Source organism: Chiloscyllium punctatum, chromosome 15, assembly GCF_047496795.1.
Source record: "Chiloscyllium punctatum isolate Juve2018m chromosome 15, sChiPun1.3, whole genome shotgun sequence".
NCBI classification, from domain to species: Eukaryota; Metazoa; Chordata; class Chondrichthyes; order Orectolobiformes; family Hemiscylliidae; genus Chiloscyllium; species Chiloscyllium punctatum.
In genome coordinates this window covers 26,760,371-26,781,292 of record NC_092753.1, presented here as the reverse complement: position 1 = coordinate 26,781,292, position 20,922 = coordinate 26,760,371, and the positions used below count along the sequence as shown (strand labels likewise).

Below are 20,922 nucleotides of genomic sequence, written 5' to 3'. Positions count from 1 at the left end.
GCCAAGGGTAATGGTGGAAGCGGATATGATTGGGGTGTTTAAGAAGCTTTTAGATAAGCACATAAATAAGCAATGAATGGAGGGGTCGGACCAAAGGCAGGCAAAAGGGATTAGTTTAATTTGGCGTCATGTTTGGCACAACATTGTGGGCCGAAGGGCCCGTTCCTGTGCTGTACTGTTCTATGTTCTATGTAAATAAATAGACTGGATTGTCCCCGCGGTTTGAGAATGATTTCAGAATGAAGACTATTGTAGGATTCTGTGTTAAAACAGTAAGTGCTGTTAAAAATGGTCCTGCATCATTCCCGCTCCCCACGTTACAGACAAACTCAGGTTTAAGTAGCAGCTCAGGCCTGTGAATTGGGGAAACAGTGAGTGATCATTGTGTTTGAGGCTGTGTTTCAGCTGCGGGCAAATTCCAGGACAAGGTGAAAATGCTGTTGGAGCGGAAAGGCGGGGAGCAGAATGGGAGGGAACAGGAGTTTCAGGAGTTTTCAGTGTCAGAGTTCCAGTCACCCTACCAGGCCAGCTGGAGGTTGCAGTGGGCTCCCGTGTGCTCTGTGATCTCACGTAGTACCTTGCTGCAGAGTTAGAGTTCGCACCTCGAGCCTCAGTTTAAATAGAAACCTCACCTCACCCCAAGAGGTGACTTTCATCTCGATCTGTGTCTCCCGTCTTTCCAATGGGGTGCTTGCGATTGTTTGTCTTTGGGATCTTGCCTCTCCTGGACAGTGGTGAGTGAGTTTTTGTCTGCACTTTGTAAGGTGGCTTAAACATAAATTATCTATGCCCTGCAAGTAGTCTCGCATCGCTGTTTAATGCATACTCAATGGAAAGTTTCATGCTGAATTTACCGTGATCTGACCAGCCCAAGGATTGATAATAAATCCATAAGAAATGGGAACAGGAGAAGGCCACTCAGCCCCTTGAACCCACTCTCCCATTCAACCGTTTTGACATTCTTCAGGTCCACTCTCCTGCCCTTTCCCCGTAACCTCGATTCCTTACCAATCAAAAATCTACCTCAGCCTTAAATATACACAAGGAGTCTGTTCCACGGCTCTCTGTGGCAAGGAATTCTAAAGACTCTCAACCCCCAGAGCAAAGAAATTCCTCCTCATCTCAGTCTTAAATTGGTGCCCCTTTCTTCTGAGACTACGCCCTCTCGTCTGAGACTCTTACAAGGGGAAAAGAGCTCTCAGCATTTATCCTGTCAAATCCCTTAAGAATCTTATTTATTTCAATGAGATCACCTCTCATTCGTCTAAACTTTAGTGAGTACAGTCCCAGCCTGTTTAACCTTTGCTCACAATACAGTCCCTCCATACCAGGGATCATCCTAGTCAATCCTCTCTAAACTGCCACCAATGAAATGATGTCCTTATTTAAAAAGGAGGAGCAAACTGCTCATGGCACTGCGGATGAGCGAGATATTGAGGGACGTGATGCTGGAACTATATGGAATTACTGGTTAGACTACAGCTAGAGTTGTATAGACCATTCTGGTCACAGTGCATTACAGGAAGAATGTAGTTGCTCTAAAGACAGCACAGTTACAGGAATGTTTTCAAGGCTTGAAAATTGCAGCCATGAGGAAAGGCTGGCTGGGCAAGGATTGCTTTGGAAGACGCTATAGGGTGATTAAATTGAGATGTACAAAATAATAAAGGAGAAAGTGAGGACTGCAGGTGTTGGAGATCAGAGTTGAGAGTGTAGTGCTGGAAAAGCACAGCAGGTCAGGCAGCATCCGAAGAGCAGGAGAATCGACATTTCAGGCAAAAGCCCTGCTGCTGTAGCTTTTCTCTGGCTGTATGGCTGAGAGGGCAAATGAAGCCTTAGTTCATCACCGGCACCCCCCAAGTGGCCCCCAACCCCTCAGAACTGGCACAGAATGAGGCCAAATAAAAAGGATTAAGAGGCTAACCATTTGTTATTAACACTGGTTGTTCATCCAGAAACCCAAGTAATATTCTGGGGGCCTGGCATGGCAGATGTTGGAATTTGAATTCAATTTCAAAAAAAAATCTAGAATTATGAATCTAATGATGAACAAGAGGCCTTTGTTGATTGTTGGAAAAACCCATCTGGTTCACTAATCCTTCCATGTGACTCCAGACCCACACCAATGTTGTTGACTCTCAACTGCTCTCTGGGCATTTAGAGAAGGGCAATAAATGCCAGGCTAGTCAGCAACATCCTCAACAATGAGTAATAAAAAAAGTTGAGCCAACAATTCTAAAAATAAATTCCTTCCCAACTCATCAATCCCCACTAGAAGAAAATACTAATTAATTATAATTTCAAGCAATTCTTTCAACAACCAGAAAAGGCCACATAACCATATTCAAACCCTTGGAAGAAGTGTTTGGCTTGTCAACTCTCCCCTGGGACATGGATAGTTGCCCAGGTACACATTGTTCTTTCTGCTTGGTCGGCAGTTGCTAGAAACGCTAAGCCTCCTGCAATACAACCACTGCTTTTCATCATCTATAAAAATGATTTGGATGTGTATGGTTAGTAAGTTTGCAGATGCCACCAAAATTGGATGGCGAAGAAGGTTACCTCGGAGTACAACAGGATCTTGATCAGATGGGCCAATGGGCCGAGGAGTGGCAGGTGGAGTTTAATTTAGATAAATGTGAGGTGCTGCATTTTGGAAAAGCAAATCAGAACTATAATGACTTAATGGTAAGGTCCTGGGGAATGTTGCAGAACAAAGAGATTTCGAGTACAGGTTCATAGTTCCCTGAAAGTAGAGTTGCAGGTGGAGACAGGATGATGAATTGGTATGTTTGGTATGCTTTCCTTGTCCCAAGATATGGTATTCTGACTGGTGTAAAGTTTCATGCTCTCTGTCACTGTTCTTTCTTCAGTCAGACATTACATTTGCAGTTTTCTAATCTGCTTTCAGAATCAAGGGGACTTTGGAAGATTACAATCAAATACGTTCACTATCTCTGCAGGAACTTTTAATAGCTGAGGAAACAGGCCATCAGGTCTGGAGAACTTGGCAACTTTTAAATGTATTGGTCTCAATGTGCTTTCTCTCAGGTGTTCAAGGTTATTCCAACATGCGTTCAGATAAAGAGCCATAGGTTCTGTCTTTTTAGTATTCTTGCTGATAACAGTTCCTTTTGAAGAGGGGGGAATTCACTTGAATGAGTGGAGAGTCTGTTGTTGCACCAACCATTCTTCGAGACAATGCTGACACACAGATGTGCTGCAGACACATAGGATATAATGCAAGGCTGTCCAAAGAGTTAAAAATGAGGAAATCATTGAATTGAATTGAATTTATTGTCACGTGTACCAAGGCACAGTGAAAAGCTTTGTCTTGCAAGCAATACAGGCAGATCACATAGTTAGGAAGCATAGATTGTAAATAATAGGTAAATAGATTGTAAACAGCGGCAAAAACAAAAACACAGGTACAGGTGAACATTCAGAGTCTGTGAGTCCATTCAGTATTCTAACAACAGTAGGGTAGAAACCGTTACAAAATGGCTGGTATGTGTGTTCAGCCTTCTGTACCTTCTCCCCGATGGTAGAGGTTGTAGAAAAACATTGCCAGGGTGGGATGGATCTTTGAGAATGCTGGTGGCCTTTCCTTGACAGCGGGCCTGGTAGATGGATTCTATAGATGGGAGGTTGGCCTTTGTGATTGTCCGGGCCAAGTTCACCACTCTCTGTAACCGTCTCCAATCTTGAATGGTACAGTTGTCATACCAGGTAGTGATACATCCAGACAGAATGCTCTCAATGGTGCACCTATAAAAGTCACCATCATGCCAAATTTCTTCAGCTGCCTGAGGAAGAAGAGACATTGTTGGATCTTTGTAACCAGTGTGTCCACATAAAGAGTCCAAGAAAGTTTGTTATGGATGACCACTCTCCACTCGTTTCACCTCTGTGCTGTTAATGTGTAGAGGGGCATGAGTAACATCCTGTTGAAAGTCAATAATGAGTTCCGTGGTTTTGCCAGCATTGACAGCTAAGTTGTTCTCGGTGTACCATCATCAGGCAAGAGGACAGAAAGAACAAGGAGCATAGGTTAAATCTCTGAAGGTAACATGGACCCAATGTGAAAACATTGCTGACATAACTTTCATTCCCCATCCCTCCCAAAGAGGAGATCTCCCTGTGAAGTAAAGTCGGTCAGTCATGTAACTGTTATCATGACATGAGCAGAACACTCTGCACTGGCTATAGTAATGGCTGTTGTGAAAATAGAGTTGGAATGACTAATACTGATTAGTGCTACTGTAGAACAGGTAGCAGTAACCAGAGTATGAGGACAAACTGAGTTTTAGAGCAAGGACAAGTCAAACTATGGTATAGTTGCTCAAACTCTTCCCCCAAGACTGCACTTCACCACATAGGAGACAGTGAGGACTGCAAATGCTGGTGAAGTCATAATCGATAAAAGTCTGGTGCTGGAAAAATTACAGCAGGTCAGGCAGCATCTGAGGAACAGGAGAGTCGATGTTTCCGGCATAATCCTTCATCGGGGCTCCATCATCCTGATGAAGAATTATGCCCAAAATGTCAACTCTCTTGCTCCTCAGGTGCTGCCTGATCTGCTGTGCTTTTTTTCCAGTGCCAGACTTTTATCGACTCTGCACTCCAGTCTATGATCATCAACACAAATCCAGTTTCTGGACAACTTCTTGTCACGATTTAGATGAGATCACTGAGACTGCATTCCTTTTTAGATGAGATCACTGAGATGATTTTGATAATGTTATTGAAAGCGTGTTACTATTTTGATAGTGTGGTTGCTCAATCTCTTCCCCGAAGACTGCAAGGCAGCACTCCAGTATCTAATCATCAACCCAATGCCAGCTCCCTGGACAATGTCTTTCTTTCAATCCACGGAGGTGATAAGTCCCCCACGCCTTCCCCAAATCCCAACTGTGCAGCAACATCGAACTGCTAGCTGGCTCCTGAGGGCTCTCTGAACCGTGAGGGAGGGAGACGGCTAGGAACAATACCTTGATAATGTGGAGTCTCTCCCACTGCTGCCAAGTAAATCTATGAAAAACCATTCATTAGCCCTTGAGCTGGTTTGATTGACCTATTAAAATATCCCAACAGGATCCCGCTGCTGTTCCCCTGGCAATATCAATTAGTCCTTCAAATGTTACAGCCTCCACAGGGGCTAGCTTTTAGTCTCCCAGAATAAGTAAATGAATATTGTTATCATTAACTGGTGTTGATGTTCAGCTTTGCCGTCGTATGAATGAGAAATGATCTGATTTTCTCCCTAGGGTGGGCCCTAAACCGTTGTCCTGGATTGCACAAACTGTCAAACGGCCGTCAGTTTTTCCGCTACGGTGGGATTTACGTGATATTCTTTTGCAATCCCGGGTTTAAACGTCACGGATTTCCTACCACTAGCTGTGTGTCCAGTCGGTGGACCAGGGCCCCTCCTGTTTGTGTTGGTAAGTGAGTATTGTTCCCCCACTCAAATACTGCCCTCTCCCAGCCACAAGAAAAGACATTGTGAAAGTTGCCATCAGTGCCAAAGCAGACCATCCAGAGTCTGTAATCAGCAGTGTGTTTGTTTACATTCAGTCAGAATATATTTCAATGTCACTCTTATATTATTGCAGCCATCAGTTTGTCAAACTTTTCATACTGTGATGGGTTGCATTTTATTAAAATATAAACTGTAATATTGTGGAATCCACTTTTATTGAAGTCTGACCTCAGGAGGGTTTTGGTGTGGAGTACTTCAGTGCAGACTTTAAATTGAACAAGGAATAAGTGGGAAGCACAACACACTCACAACACCACAATTATTTACAAACTACATTAGGACAAATTTCACAATACAAAATCAGAACATTCGCCTGGGCTGACTCGTCCAGCGACATCACCTCTATGCTATTGCCTCACAATTTTTCCTCACGTCTTTCACCTTAGCAATTGGTCTCATACAACAGGACAGATCTAAGACCTGTTCCTCAATCTGACCCATGGCTGTATTGATCAGCATCTCCTTGTGTGGCTTGTTACAGCTTCTGGATGTCCGGATATCGGCAGTATCCTCCATGGAAGCCGCACTGTGTATGAAGGCAGCACAATTGTCCGGTTTGGCTGCGACTCCGGGTTCACGCTATTGGGATCACAGACGCTTTATTGTGATGGCAGTAACTGGAATGGAACCAAACCGATTTGCAAAGGTGGGCTGTAAATGTGTCATGTGGTACTTGCGTGGCACTTGCACATTTATTACAATCTTCGAAGTAATTAACTTATTAACTGGAAACCTAGCCAAGGGTTCTGAAAACAACCACTTGTCAGAAATTGTATTGTCTGTCACTGATATCGTGGTAATGTCATTAACATTGTGGGGGGGTGATGGTACAAAACTCAGCTAACAACTTGAAGTATAATGCTAGTCTCAATATCTGTGACTCTGATAGGTAGCTAACTAATGCCTTTTAAGGGAAGGAAATCTACCTGGTCTGACCTAGTTGTGACTCTAGACTCTCAACAGTGTGGCTAACTCTTAACTACCCTCTGGGCAATTAGGGATGGGCAATAAACACTGGTCTAGCCAGCAATGCCTGCATCGCATGAGTGAATAAAAAAAAATCTCGTGTAAGAATAAACAGAAACAATCAGCACCTTCCAGAGAAAGGAGCAATTTAAATGGATAATCTCTACTCAGATATAAAACCAAGTTGGGGTAACTCAGGTTGTTTTAGTATGAAATTAGTAGTTCTAAATTTAGAGTCCTTTAGTACGTGCGAGTAATCTTCTTTTGGGACTAGAGACTAATCATTGCTATTTAGTGATGAGTGTCACTCTTCAATGATGTTGGATATAGAATGTTATCTTTAACCTGATGTGGATCTGGGGACAATCCCTTAACAAAAGAAAGCTTCAACATCACTGAAGACGAGGAACTTGCATTTCACCATTTAACACCACGGCCCTCCTGTCAAAGCACAGATTCACACAAGTTTCCTTCCCATGGTGTGGTTCCTGTCCTCTCTATCGGGTATATTTTGTGATCTGGAAGACAAGCTCCATATTCCATCTCTCTCAGAGTCCATTGTAGCTGTCAAACAACAGCAGACTCTGCCCTTGAGCTCTTTCTATTGAAATGCCAAATGCCGAGCTCTGATTCAGCAATCCATCCTTTTGTTTCAGAGTCAGGTATGATGAGGTTTAGATTGGGGAACTAGCTGGAGGTGACGGGATCAGACAGGATGCCAAACCATCATCCGTCAAAAGGTTAGAGGGGTCAACCCTGTGTAAATTCAATATTAAATCCTTTTGCCTGGCTGTGTTGCTATTACAAAAGTGGTGACAAATGTACAAAATTGAAGAATATGAGAAATTGGAGTAGGAGTAGGACATTCGGCCCCTCAAACCTGCTCTGCTTTCTAAATCATGGCTGATCTTCACACTTTATTCCCATATCTCATGAAGACTTTGCCTATGTTAAAGTCTTTTCCCTGGGGTGGGGGAGTCCAGAACTAGAGGGCGTAGGTTTAGGGTGAGAGGGGAAAGATATAAAAGAGACCTTACGGGGCAACTTTTTCACGCAGAGGGTGGTACGTGTATGGAATGAGTTGCCAGAGGAAGTGGTGGAGGCTGGTACAATTGCAACAATTAAGAGGCATTTGGTTGGGTATATGAATAGGAAGGGTTTGGAGGGATATGGGCCGGGTGCTGGCAGGTGGGACTAGATTGAGTTAGGATATCTGGTCGGCATGGATGGGTTGGACCAAAGAGTCTGTTACCATGCTGTACATCTCTATGATTCTATGACTCTATGTAGAAATCTAATGATCTCTGCCTTGAATATTCACAATGACAGAGCTTCTGTAGCCCTCTGTTGTAGAAAATTCCAAAGGTTCACCACCCCCTGAGTGAAGATGTTCCTCCTCGCCTCAGTCTGAATTGTCCTGTTCCTTATTCTGAGACTGCATGCCCAAAAGAGTCCTACTATGGTAGAAAACCATCCCAACACCATCCCAACCATCAATGGTAGGCAACCACTCCAAGCTCCCGCCCTCACAACGCGCAGCCCTCCACTCCCTCTGCTCCAACCCCAACCTCACCTGCAGACAGGGAGGGGGGCGCAGGGATGGTGCAGTAGTAGTTAGCCGCACCGACCTCTATACCACTGAAGCCAGCGCCTGACTTGCAGACACCTCCTCCTACTGCTCCCTTGATCACGATCTCACATCCCATCACCAAGCCATCATTTCCCAAACCATCCACAACCTCATCACCTCTGGGGATCTGCCATCCACAGCTTCCAACCTCATTGTCCGTGAACCCCGCACGGCCCAGTTCTACCTCCTTCCTAAGGTTCACAAACCAGACTGCCCCGGTCGACCCATTGTCTCAGCCTGCGCCTGTCCCACTGAACTCATTTCTTCCTACCTCGACACCATCCTGTAAAAATGCCATCCCTTATCCCAATTCCTACTCCTCCACCTCATCTGCTCCCAGATGACCAATTCCACCTCAGAAAGTCCCAGGTGGCCTCCTTCCTCCATGATAGCAACTTCCCTTCCCAAGTGCTTGACAATGCCCTCCAGCGCAGTAAGTGCAAAACCTGCGCCCTCAACTATTGCTCTCACTTCCCTCCAAGGCCCCAAGAGATCATTCCACATCCATCAGAAATTTACCTATACCTCTACCAATGTCATCTACTGCATGCGTTGCACCCGGTCTGATCTCCTCTCCATCAGGGAGAACAGGATGCCTTCTTGCGGATTGTTTCAGAGAACATCTTTGGGAAACCCACTAACCACTTCAACTCCCCCTCCCACTCCATCAAGGACATGCAGGTCCTGGGCCTCCTCCCTTGCAAAATCGTTACCACCCGACGCCTGGAGGAGGAACACCTCATATTCTGCCTTGGGACCCTGCAACCACATGGAATAAATGTGGGTTTCAACAGCTTCCTCATTTCCCCTTCCCCCCCACATTATCCTAGTCCCAAGCCTCCAACTCAGCACCGCCCTCCAGACGTATCCATCACTCCCCCCTTTGACCTTCATCCACCTATCACATTCTCAGCTACTTCCACCTCCCCCCCCAACCCCACCCACCTCCCATTTATCTGTCAGCCCCGACCCACAAGCCTCATTCCTGATAAAGGGCTTATGTCAGAATCATTGGCTCTCCTGCACCTCGGATGCTGCCCGACCTGCTGTGCTTTTCCAGCACCACATTCTCGATGACAATCAACCATCACCTCTAGTCCAGATTTAGTTTGAATATTTCCATCACAGGTCAGTAAATCATGACTTTTTCACCTGTTTCTAATACCAGATCTCATCTTTCCATAGTGGCACAGAGTGCTCCTCATTCAATTCCAATTACATTCAAATCTAATGGATGGTTAAGAAGACTAGAGAGTCATAATGTTGAAGAAGACAGCACCACGACTGAAGAAGAAGACACCAAAGGAACAAGATGGCAACCTGGGAAGAATTGGATATCTCTCAATTCTGATTTGAAACAACATGGATCATTTGACGGGATGGCTGAAAGGGTTATGACATTAGCTGTGAGTTCAAAGCCTGCACTGTCGTTGGATGATGAGGAAATGGGCTCACTCTCACTTAAATTTGCCCAACACGGCACAAGTGAATATGCCTCCACTACAGTAAATGTAGCCCCTTCTCCTGTCAATTCCATCACCCTACAATATAAAAAGGAGTCTGCAAATGTCATTTCAGATGTACTGCCATCCAGTGACTCCATCCCTGCTTGGCCAATTAGTGGCACTGCGTTACCCACAACAGGTCAACATCATGGAATCCTAACTGTGCCAAGTCCAAGTCCTTGGTACAAGTCTATGAGTGTACCAACTGTGGCAATGCCTCCAGGTTTGGAATCTCTGCACTCTCCAACAAGTACACCTGTCAATCCATACACAACCAAAGGCATCCCCAAAACAACAGTCCCCCTTGGTCCAGAGATGGAAATGACCAGCCACAGTCAGATGGGCATTCAGATAAAGAAAGAGCTAATGTTTACAGATCAAACATTGCCAGAACTGAGCACATTCAACTTGCAAGGAAACTTTAATAATCCGAATCAGATTGAATTTACAAACCCTTTGAGAGTAAACCTGGTGGATTTAGATCAAGCAAAGGGAAGGTCCATTTTGAGAGACAGCCTATCAGGTTCAACTAACAGGAAGATTGCCAGAACATGGGCCAATCACATCATGCAGAGTGAAAGCTGGTTAACCAGTACAGTCACTGGTACTCCATCAGAGGGGAGCGCTCCAAAACTCTCTGAGCCTGAACTACAGAACGAACTGGTGGAAATGAGCGTGGTGGGTCAGACTGAACCAGCACACCTTAATCTACTAAGACCCATTACATGCCCCTCGCCACCTCTACCAGACCATGGCATAATCTACTTCCACAATTTGGCCAGAGCATCATCGTGGCAGTACAAATACTACATACAGTACGCCTGTATCCCAGGTTATAGGCTGGTGCATGGAGACCAGCTGAGCTTCTGTCAACACAATGGCACTTGGAGTGGAGAGACACCAGTCTGTGTAGGTTAGTGCACCAGGTCATACTCAAAGCTTACCACTTGACAAATTGTCTCTTGATTTCTGGGAACACTATTTAGCTACTTCAGTGTTGGACCCAAGACTGGATCAAATTGTTCATTAAAGAAATGAATAAAAATACATTAGAGGGGAAGTTAGGGAGTTTCCAGTTGTGGGAGAATTTGACCAAAATTGACACAAAACTGTGTGGAAGCCTCATCTCCAGCATCTGCAGACCTCACTGTCCCCTACCTGACTGTGGAGGGGTTGACAGTCTTTACTTTGCAAACGAGCCAGAGATCTTGAAAATAAATGATGTGCACTTTAACCACTTCCACCTTTCAAAGTACTTGGGGGAGGGGAGTGATGGCAGCAAAATAAATTCATTTTGGTTAAACCAATCAGGTATCAATGAATAACCCTCCCCCTACCCCATTCCCATTGGCAGGGAAGGACAGTGCTCCTTGAGAATGGACCAATGGCAGGAGTGTTAGAAATGGGGTGGGGTGGGATGGGAAGGGAGGTCATGTGATGAAACCTCCAGGAATACACCCAGTTAGAGTTGGCAACACCATTGAGGTGATCCAAGAGGGCAACCTTTGCCCAGTAAGCTGCCAGTATCATTTTCATTGGCAACAGAGCCACAGGCCACCCCCATGTAAACCTGAACCAATCATCAGTAGGAAGCAGCAGGTTCTGATTAGTTGGACTTGACGGTTGGATCCATCGGAGTTAGCGTTAAATGCATCAAATAATAATCAGTACTTCCAAAGGCAACTCAGCTCTGTTGCTGAACATAAAGGGTCTACCTGACAGTCAGCGTGTACAGTTAGAGGTTGTTACTAGTTACAGACCACAGGTCAGAAATTCCGCTCTGTACCTTCGATAGGCCAGGGCTATGAGAAGGCAGGAGCCCGGGAAACCAGCTCTGCCAGCCTCTCCCTGGTGTGATATCCTCCACTGGGATATGTTGCACGTGCATGTTCTCGAAGCTTCCCAACGGGCCAGACTGCAACAGATGCCAGGAAAGAGCCTTTGCTTCCTCTACCCCACTCTGACACTCAACCAACTGATGGCTGATCTCAGTGTGGCCTTAATTCCACTCTGCTGCCGGGTCTCTGTTCAGTCAGAAATCTGTCTAATGTGACTGTAATTGTGAATATATTCAATGACAGACTTTCCATTGCTGTCAGAGAGAATTGCAATCATCATCATCACCGTCTCAAATTAAATTTCTCCTCCCCTCCACCTTAAAAATGGAGATCCCTTGAAACTCTACCCCAATCGTTCTAACTCATCTCAGCAATCACCCTGACAAGCCCCTAAGCATCTTGTAAAGTCCTAGAATTATTTGTGCCCTTCAGCCCATCACATCTATACCTGTCATCAAACATCCATCTATTCTAACCTTAGTTCCAGCACATGCCCTTATTTACTATCATGGTTCAAGTATGTTTTAATGTCTTGAGTGTTCCTGCTTCCCCCACCCTTTCAGGCAATGGGTTCCAGATACCCACCACTCTCTGGGTGGTGAAAATAATTTCCTCAAATCTCCTGTAAACCTCCTGCTCCTTACATTAAACCTGTACCCCTGGTTATTGATTCCTCTACTAAGGGGAAAGCTTTCTCCCTACCTAGTCTGACTATGCAACTTGAAACTTTGCACATCTCAGTCAGAACTCCCTCAGCTTGCTCTGCTCTAAGGTAAACAACCCCAGTCTATCTAACCTCATCTTCATCGCTGAATCACTCTGTTCCAGGGAACCTCCTGGTGAATCTCCTCTGCTCCCTCTTCAATGCAATCACATCCTTCCTATAGTGCAGTGACCAGAACTACACACAGTGCTCCGTCCGATGTTATATACCTAACCAATGTTATATACAGCTCCATCACTACCTCCTTGCTCTTATATTCAATGCCTTGTCTGATGAAAGCAAGTATCCCACATGCCTCTCTAACCACATTATCTACCTGTCCTGCTGCATTCAAGGGTTTATGGACCTGCACACTCTGGACCATCTGATGCTCTATCTTTCATATTGTCCTACCATTTGATATGTATTCCCTTGTGTTGTTAGTTTTACTAAAATGATGTCACACTTTTCAGGATTAAATTCCATTTTCCCGCTGTTCAGCCCATTTATATCAACCTGTAGTCTCAGGCTCTCCTCCTTTCTATTTACCACAACACCAGTTTGTGTGTCATCTGTGAACTGACTAATCATACCTGAGGCCTGATATCTGCAGACAGTAACTGGAACATGAGCAGGTTCCCTGTGACTGGGACCAGGCATGCTACCACAGGCTGAGGATCAGTATGGGCCTGGTCTCGATATATCATAGAATCCCTACTGTGTGGAAACAGGCCATTAGGCCCAACAAGTCCACTCCAACCCTCCAAAGAGTAATCCAGCCAGACCTAGTCCCCCACCCTATTACTCTACATTTATCCCTGACTAATGCACCTAACCTACACATCCCTGAACACTGTGGGCAATTTAGCATGGCCAATTCACCCATTCTGTACATCGTTGGACTGTGGGAGGAAACCAGAGCACCCGAAGGAAACCCATGCAGACACTGGGAGAAAGTACAAACTCCACACAGACAGTCACCCGAGGCTGGAATCAAACCCAGGTCCCTGGCACTGTGAGGCAGCAGTGCTAACCACTGAGCCAACGTGCCACCTCAGTAAAGTCCTCTCTCTGTCAGCTGTTCACCAGCTTGGAACTCAATCCAGCCCTTACCTGGTCTGGCCTTAACGTGACTCCAGACCCACAGCTTGACTCTGAACCACCCTCTCAAACGGCTGCAAGGGTCAATCCTTTCGAGGGCAACTAAGGATGGGCAACAAATTTTGGCCTCCCGCCAGTGATTCAAAAAAGAGTCAAAACCAAAGTTGACGTTCCAAACAGCAGGATGGGAGGAATTAGAACTTGCTCTGACACAATTTCACACTTAGATGTTGGTGGTGAGAGCGGACCTCTTAAGGAACTGGGGCCATGTAATCAATAAGTTTCAGCTGAACTATCTGTTTCAACAAGTTTGAAAGGTGAGGCGTGATGGTTCAATTGTTTCTACTTGTTGTTGCGAAAGTGAATGAGCTGGTTAAATGAAAACTTTGTACATCTCAATAGATGCTCCCATGCATTGTATTCATGATTCTGATCCTACAGATATCAACGAGTGCTGGGAGATACCCAACAGCCAGCAGACGTGTGAATGGCACTGTTTCAATGTCCCTGGCTCTTTCCATTGTATTTGTCCCCGCGGCTACGTATTGAACGCTGACATGTATCACTGTGAAGGTGAGCATTTCCCTTCCCATCTGTCTCATTTGCTGGGGGTTTGCGACACACACCTGAGTGGGAAAGGCTCAGTTCACAGGCTCCATTTTATCCAGTGACCAACCATTCATGGGGCAACAATGTCTATCCTAGTGCCTCCCCTCCAATCCCCCCAGCCCAGTGATGGGGAGCATGGAAATGGGAAGAATACTGTGGTTTCATCCCCAAATTCTGTCATCTCCACTGGGAGTAATGTCGGAGCGGGACAGCCTATGGTTGACTTTCCAACCTTGTGGTCGAGTTGAGGCTCTTCAATGGACAGCTCGGAACATTTTTTGGCCTTAGCTCCTAGCCTCAACTGGGATTAAGCCAGTCAAATCTGACTGATTACCCTGTGCTGGGGGCTTGCCACCTCAGAGGCTCCCTCACTCTGGGACTGATCGATAGGGTTGCACACTGGATGGAGGGGTTTGCTGGCTGGGAAGCCACTCTCCTGCCCCCACCCCCTCTCCCCACCACTGACCCCTCTCTTTAGTTGGATGCTGATGTTTGGCCTCTCCCCATCCCCTAATCCTCCTCAAATGGTACCTCTATGGCTTCTGGTTGGCCAACAGCTCCCACCGAGTGGGACTCCACCCTCAGGGTCTTGGACTCAAGAGGGGGAGGGTGGCCTTGCCACTGCCCGCTTGGTGTGTGAGCCTGGGAGAGGCAACAAAGGGTCCTCTCATTAGCTGCCCACCTGATGCCTCAATGAGGTTTTGCCCTTGGTACATCACCACGTGATTTTTGGCTCCACAGCCCTCCACTGAAGATCCGTCCCGCTTTCACTGCCTCAAATCCGGGTTCTATTGACATGATTACCATGGCCATAAAATGTAACTCCTGAAAATCCACTTTCTGTTTGTGGGCTGGCGGGGGGGGGGGGGGTGGTGGTGGGTGGGAGATAGGAGTGGCTACAAATGTCTTTTATGGATTAACATGACATCTGCATCTTGTGTGCACACACCTAATGCTAACTGTCCTGGGCATTATTTTGGTGATTCAGATTAGAAATGAGTTTGTTGATCACAATTTGGTTTCATAACTGGTGTTCTGTAACAGGATTGACTTACCCACAAGCTTGTATTCAAGGGGACCTAAATCCATAGTGTAGGTTCAATTGTTCAGTGTATGATGACATAATTTTCTTAACTAATCAAGCACAGTGAGCATCATTTGTAAAGTCTGGATATGTATTTAGAGACAACTCAACAAAGCTGTACATGGAGCTGAAGTCAGAACTGTACAACACATTGGAGAGGGTTGGGAGCTGGACCATATACGTGATAAAAAGTGTCAAATGTTTTCCAGGATAAATAATTTTTACCAGTATTAGGAAAATACCAGTTGAAGTGGAAAATCAAACCGACTACACAAGTCTGTTCATGGACAGCAATGGGGTTGTACAATTGCCTTTGCATTTCCTTTCCATGGACTAAATAAGGAGTCAGCTCTCTGTGTGCTTTCAAAACTACCAAAACTCAATGGGCAGTATTGACAACCTTGATAAAGTGTAGCACCATGTCAGGCAGCATCCAAGGAATGAGAGAGTTGATATTTCTTCTTCAGAGTAAGAATTCTGCCCGAAATGTCAACTCTCTCGCTCCTCGGATGCTGCCTGACCTGCTACACTTTTACCAGTGCTAAGCGTTGTGAACTCTGACTGTCCAACATCTGGTCACTTTCTCCTAGCAGTGGCAACCTTAAAATTTTGAAGATCCTTTCGAACGTCTTGCACTGCATAGTATTGTAGGGAACATTTAACATTGCGCGATGAGGAAAATATGGCCAACTTTCAAATTATAGATCAGCAAGTTAAACAGGACTGTGGCAAAAAGGTCAGAAACAGCTTTCAGGACCAGACTGAATGTAAACAAATTTACAAGCTTGATAAAACCTCAGTAAGCTTCTTAACAGCTTTTGGTATATTTTGAACTGCAGATTTTAATCTAAACAAAATATCCATACACAGAAATAAACATTTGGAATGACACAAATGATTAATGTTTTGGAAAACCAATAAGGTAAAGGTTCAGTGCTACAGATGACGTACATTTCATGATAATCTCTCATTTCTCAGCATATTTTAAAGTATATAATGTTACTCTTTTCTTTGTAAAGGCACAATAAACATGGAATGTGCTGGGATCCTTTGGTTTCTTCCCCTTCTTATATTTTTTTTAGCCAGATAAACTGCATGCGGTATTTCGTTTAATAAAGACTGAACGTTTTTCAGTTCAAGGTTATTTTTTAATATTTCTCTAAGGATTGAGTTTGCTCTCACAGAGACATGCTAATTAAAATCTGATTTGACATTGGTATCCAACCAGAATGAAGGACATCAGAAAATGAGGAAAACCACTTAAGAAATCTGATCTGTGGCCTAACTCCATACAATTGCTTTGGGCTCATATCCTTTGCTTAATAAAAATCTGCCTCTCAGATTTAAATTGAATAGTTGAATTAACATCAACCGCCATTTGAGGAAAAGAGTTCCAAACCGCTACTACTCTGCATATAGAAATGTTTTCTAACATCGCTTCTGAATGGCCTGGCCTTAATTCTGGTTCTAGAGTCTTGCACCAGTGGAAATAGTTTATCTACCCTAACCTTCCCTAAAATCTTGATTAGTTCACCCTTAGCCTCATAAATTCTAGAGTATAAAGGCTTTAATTTGTCTTCTCTCTCTTCATAACTACCGCACAGTCAGACATGTTCCAAACCAACTTGTAGTTTTTCAGTGGTTATGTTACTGGACTAGTAATCCAGAGACATGGGTTAAAATTCCACTATCACTGCTGTAGAGAAATTAAGTTTTACCCATTAATAAACGCAGAATGAAAAGTCAGTCTCAGTTACTACAAAATGACCAGATTGTCACAAAACCCACTGATGTCCTATAGGGAAGGGAATCATCCGTCCTTACTTGGTCTGTGACTCCAGACCTACAGCAAAGCACAATGAAGTGAGCCAGATGGCTTTTTTATGAGAATTGACAGTCACCAAGAGGCCAAACTTTTATTGAATTCAAATCTTACCATCTGCCATGGTGAGAATCAAAATCCTGTCCCTAGAACATTAACTTTGGTTTTGGATTACGAGTCCGGTGACATTACCGAGACAATTCAGCCTCCACTTCCTGTAAATGAATTTTAAAAATGGATTTGCAAGCATAACTAAATAATTTCCATTATTTAATTATGGACCCTTCCCAAAAGTGGTTCAGACACTTGGAGAAATGCTGTACTGATTGCTGTACTGAATTCTGTTGTAAGGTCAGCATGTTGTTTTTGTGTTGACAGACATTAATGAATGCTCCTATAACAATGGTGGCTGCTCTCACCTCTGCATCAACACCAACAGCAGATACCGATGCGAATGCCCAGAAGGATACACTGTCAATCCATATGACAAGAAGAACTGTCAAACGGTGAGGGTTTAGAAAGTGAAAGGTAGCCATTTGTACACTGATTACTTCAAACTTAAATGCTACAATATTCTCCATTGCTCATTGATGTCTCTCATCATGCATATTGTACATCCTTTATAATATACTGTTTCAACACCTTTGTTCACTGTCCCCCACAGTAAAGAGGCCATTGACATCCTTCAGCTTCTTCTTTGGCTTTCTTCAAGCTTTCCTCAATGCTAATAATTTGATGTTTAAAAATTCATTTTTTTTCAAGTGGGCCAGCATTTATTGTCTGTCCCTGGTTACCCTCAAGGGGGCAGCAGTGAGATGTCTTCTCGAACCAATGCAGCTCACTTGCTGGAGGAGGGAATTTAGGAGGGAATTCCAGGGATTTTGACCAGCGACACCGAAGGAATGGTGGGCCGCTTGTAAGAGTGTCAAGTTTCAAACAATCACAACAACGTGCAGTCCATTAAAAAGCACAGTTTTCAATGAGTCCTCAAGCTGAGGACTGTGGGTATGCCTGAGATTGGGATGATGGGAGGGATGCTGAGATTAGGGCAGTTTGGCTCTGGTGGGCTCTTTGTTCCTGTTTAAAATGGGGCATTTTAACCTTAATTTGCCTTCATGTTTGCAAGTGAGGAAATCAGGGTATTTCTGTGGAATTAAGCCTGTCACTCATATCTGGTAGAGGGTGGTGATAGACCTTGCTCTCTCTCACCCTCTCTCCATTTACCCATCTGTACAACAAAGATGCTCTGCCTCCCAGAGAGAGGACCCACCCCACTGCCTCTTGAGTGCTACAACACCCCTGCTCGGTGCCCTCCGTCAACATCGCCATCTGCTGTTGGAACAACAAGCTTTTGTAGCTCAGCTGTTTGAGTTTAACTTCACCAACATTCTAAACATGAGAAGACACTGAACAAATTCTCAGGTGTATGTTCCTCAACTTTATTCACATGCGTAAATGCAGCTTCACCATTCATTATTTGCAAGTTAAACTACAGCTGTGTGATTTCAGAATACTGGTGTGTTGGCGAATGTCTCAGCTACAAATTAATTTTGAACATACTTTAATGAAAAGCAAAATAGGGTGAATGCTTGGAAGTTTGAAATAAAGTGCTCCAAAAACTCAACAGATCTGACAGCATCTCTGGAGAGAAAAGCAGAGTTAATGTTTCGAGTCTAGTGACCCTTGTTCAGAATCTGGAAAAGGAAGACATTAATATTGTTCATAAAGGGACAACAGCATGAGAGCATGTCAATAACAGAGACTGGATGACCGCTTTACAGAACATCTCCGCGGTCTGTGGGAAAGCTTGCCATTACTATGATTGTGCTCCCATGCCAACAATTCCACTCTGGGCCTAGTTCTAGCAAAGCCCAACACAATTTAGAGGAACAGCCATCTGATCTCGCCTTCAGCACTGAGTTCAACAAACTTCGGAGTCTGAACACTGTCCTCCCCATCGTGTTTACTACACATGGGTTTTCCCTCAGCGGAACTAACCTTTTTCTGGCTGTTAACACCAACCGCTAACACCTATTCTGGAGTACTGTACATAGTTCTGTTATAGGAAAATAATATTAAGCTGGAAAGGTTTCAGAAGAGATTTACCAGGATGTTGCTAGGAATGGAGGTTTTGAGTTAGAAGGAAAGGTTTAGTTTTTTTTTACTGGAGTATAGGAGTTTGAGGGGTGACCTTATATAATCATGAGGAGTATAGAGAAAGTGAGGACTGCAGAGATGAAAAAGGTGTTACTGGAAAAACACAGCAGGCCAGGCAGCATCCCAGGAGCAGGAGAATCAACGTTTCGGGCAGAAGCCCTTCTTCAGGAATGAGGAGTATAGACAAAGGTAAGTGGCAAAAGTGAGGACTGGAGATGCTGGAAACCAGAGCCTAGATTAGAGTGGTGCTGGAAAAGCACAGCAGGTCAGTCAGCATCTGAGGAGCAGGAAAATCAATGCTTCGGACAAAAGCCTGATGAAGGATTTTTGCCCGAAACGTCAAGTTTCCTGCTCCTCAGATGCTGCCTGACCTGCTGTGCTTTTCCAGCACCACTCTGATCTAAACAAAGGTAAATGGCAGTTGTCTTTTCCCTCAGGTGGGTGATTTTAAGATTATTTTTAAGGTGAGAGGAGAAAGACGAGGGGCAACTTTTTTTGTTAACACAGACTCTAGATCACGTGCGGAATAAACTTCCAGAGGAAGTGGTGGATGCAGGTCCAGTTACCTAAATGTCTTTTAAAGATTGTAAGTGCATGAAAAAGAAATGTTTGGAGGAATATGGGCCAAATGCAAGCAGGTGTGATTAGTATTGTTTGGGATTATGGTCTGTTCCTATTGGAGAGAAGGCGGCTAAGAGGAGATTTGATAGAGACCTACGAAATGATCAGAGGATTAGATAGGGTAGACAGTGAAAGTCTTTTTCCTAGAATGATGACATCAGTTAGTATAGGGGGGGCATACCTACAAATTGAGGGGTGATAGATTTAAGAAAGATGTCAGGTTCTTTACTCAGAGAATGGTAAGAGTGTGGAATGCCCTACCTGCCAATGTAGTTAACTCAGCCACATTAGAGAGATTTAAACAATCCTTGGATAAGGACGTGGATGATGATGTGATAGTGTAGGGGGAACGAGCTGACAATAGTTCACATGTCGGTGCAACATTGAGGGCTGAAGGGCCTGTTATGCGCTGTATTGTTCTATGTTCTAAGTGTCTGTGCTATATGACCCTGTAACACCTATTCTACATCTATATCTCACTTCTACCATTAGCATTTATTCAGGACACCCTCACCCTCACCACTCATTCCTCTTCCCCACTTTGTTAACAGCATAACTATCATTTTACAGGCCCCCTCCCACCCCTTAGATTCAAAGAAGCATCACATTGGATTCAAAACATTGACTCAGTTTCTCTCTTCATGGACGCTGCCCAACCTGTTGAGTTTCTCCAGCACTGTGTGTGTTTGTTTCAGATTTCCAAGACCGGTGGGACAAATTACATAACTGCAGAATGGACAAGTTTGAAATCCTTCTCGGAAAAGCTTCAGACAAAGAGACGCAAAACCATCTTCACACGTTAGCTTTGTCCTTAAGTTATTTCCAGGCATTTTCTCAGGAACAGTCTCTTACACATTCTTGACAAAGCTGTTTGTTGTGTAATATCCGTTGCTGAAAAAGACCATGGTTTTCTTCAAAATGTTAAAGATGCTGGTCAGAACCCAGCTATCTTGCTCGTGTACTTAAAACAAATCACTATCCGGATATCTCGGATAGTCTAGTTTAAAATGCATCATTCTCAATCAGAGCATATTCCATTTTTAGGTTAATACCAAGCAATAAATGTCCCTGGTGTGCTTTAGATTGAAGCCTTGCAATCAAAGTAACTACTATATCAAAACGCCACCAACTTCTTCAATCAAATAAAGGAAATGTTGAGACTTCAGTAATATGATGTGAGATTTTCTTGTGTGCTGGGTGACATGTCTATTTTTGAGTTTTGTACAACTGTGTTTGTTAATCAACAATTATACTGAAAATCACAACTACAGAAGACAAATCTAGCATCCTGCTGGAAATTAAACCAGACAGGCTCTCTACACTGTCTCTCTCTCTCTCTCTTAGCAC

General features: G+C 44.3%; 1 protein-coding gene across 1 annotated transcript; it reads left to right on the top strand.

The window, feature by feature from the left end:
• Window positions 1-470: 470 nt before the first annotated feature.
• Window positions 471-20,740, top strand: LOC140486143 (uncharacterized). The gene is made up of 7 exons (XM_072584823.1): window positions 471-734; window positions 5,268-5,441; window positions 6,021-6,185; window positions 9,321-10,553; window positions 13,724-13,855; window positions 17,176-17,303; window positions 20,620-20,740. The coding sequence occupies exons 1-7, from the start codon at window positions 683-685 to the stop codon at window positions 20,635-20,637; spliced, it is 1,902 nt and encodes a 633-aa protein (XP_072440924.1). The 5' UTR covers window positions 471-682; the 3' UTR covers window positions 20,638-20,740.
• Window positions 20,741-20,922: the final 182 nt, after the last annotated feature.

What these genes read in the sequence shown, in the direction of transcription:
- LOC140486143 (XM_072584823.1), top strand. Translation starts at nt 683, where the DNA reads ATGGGGTGCTTGCGATTGTTTGTCTTTGGGATCTTGCCTCTCCTGGAC. An exon ending in CTTGCCTCTCCTGGACAGTG is followed by an intron (nt 735 to 5,267) that starts GTGAGTGAGTTT and finishes TTTTCTCCCTAG; the next exon opens with GGTGGGCCCTAAACCGTTGT. An exon ending in TGACATGTATCACTGTGAAG is followed by an intron (nt 13,856 to 17,175) that starts GTGAGCATTTCC and finishes TTGTGTTGACAG; the next exon opens with ACATTAATGAATGCTCCTAT.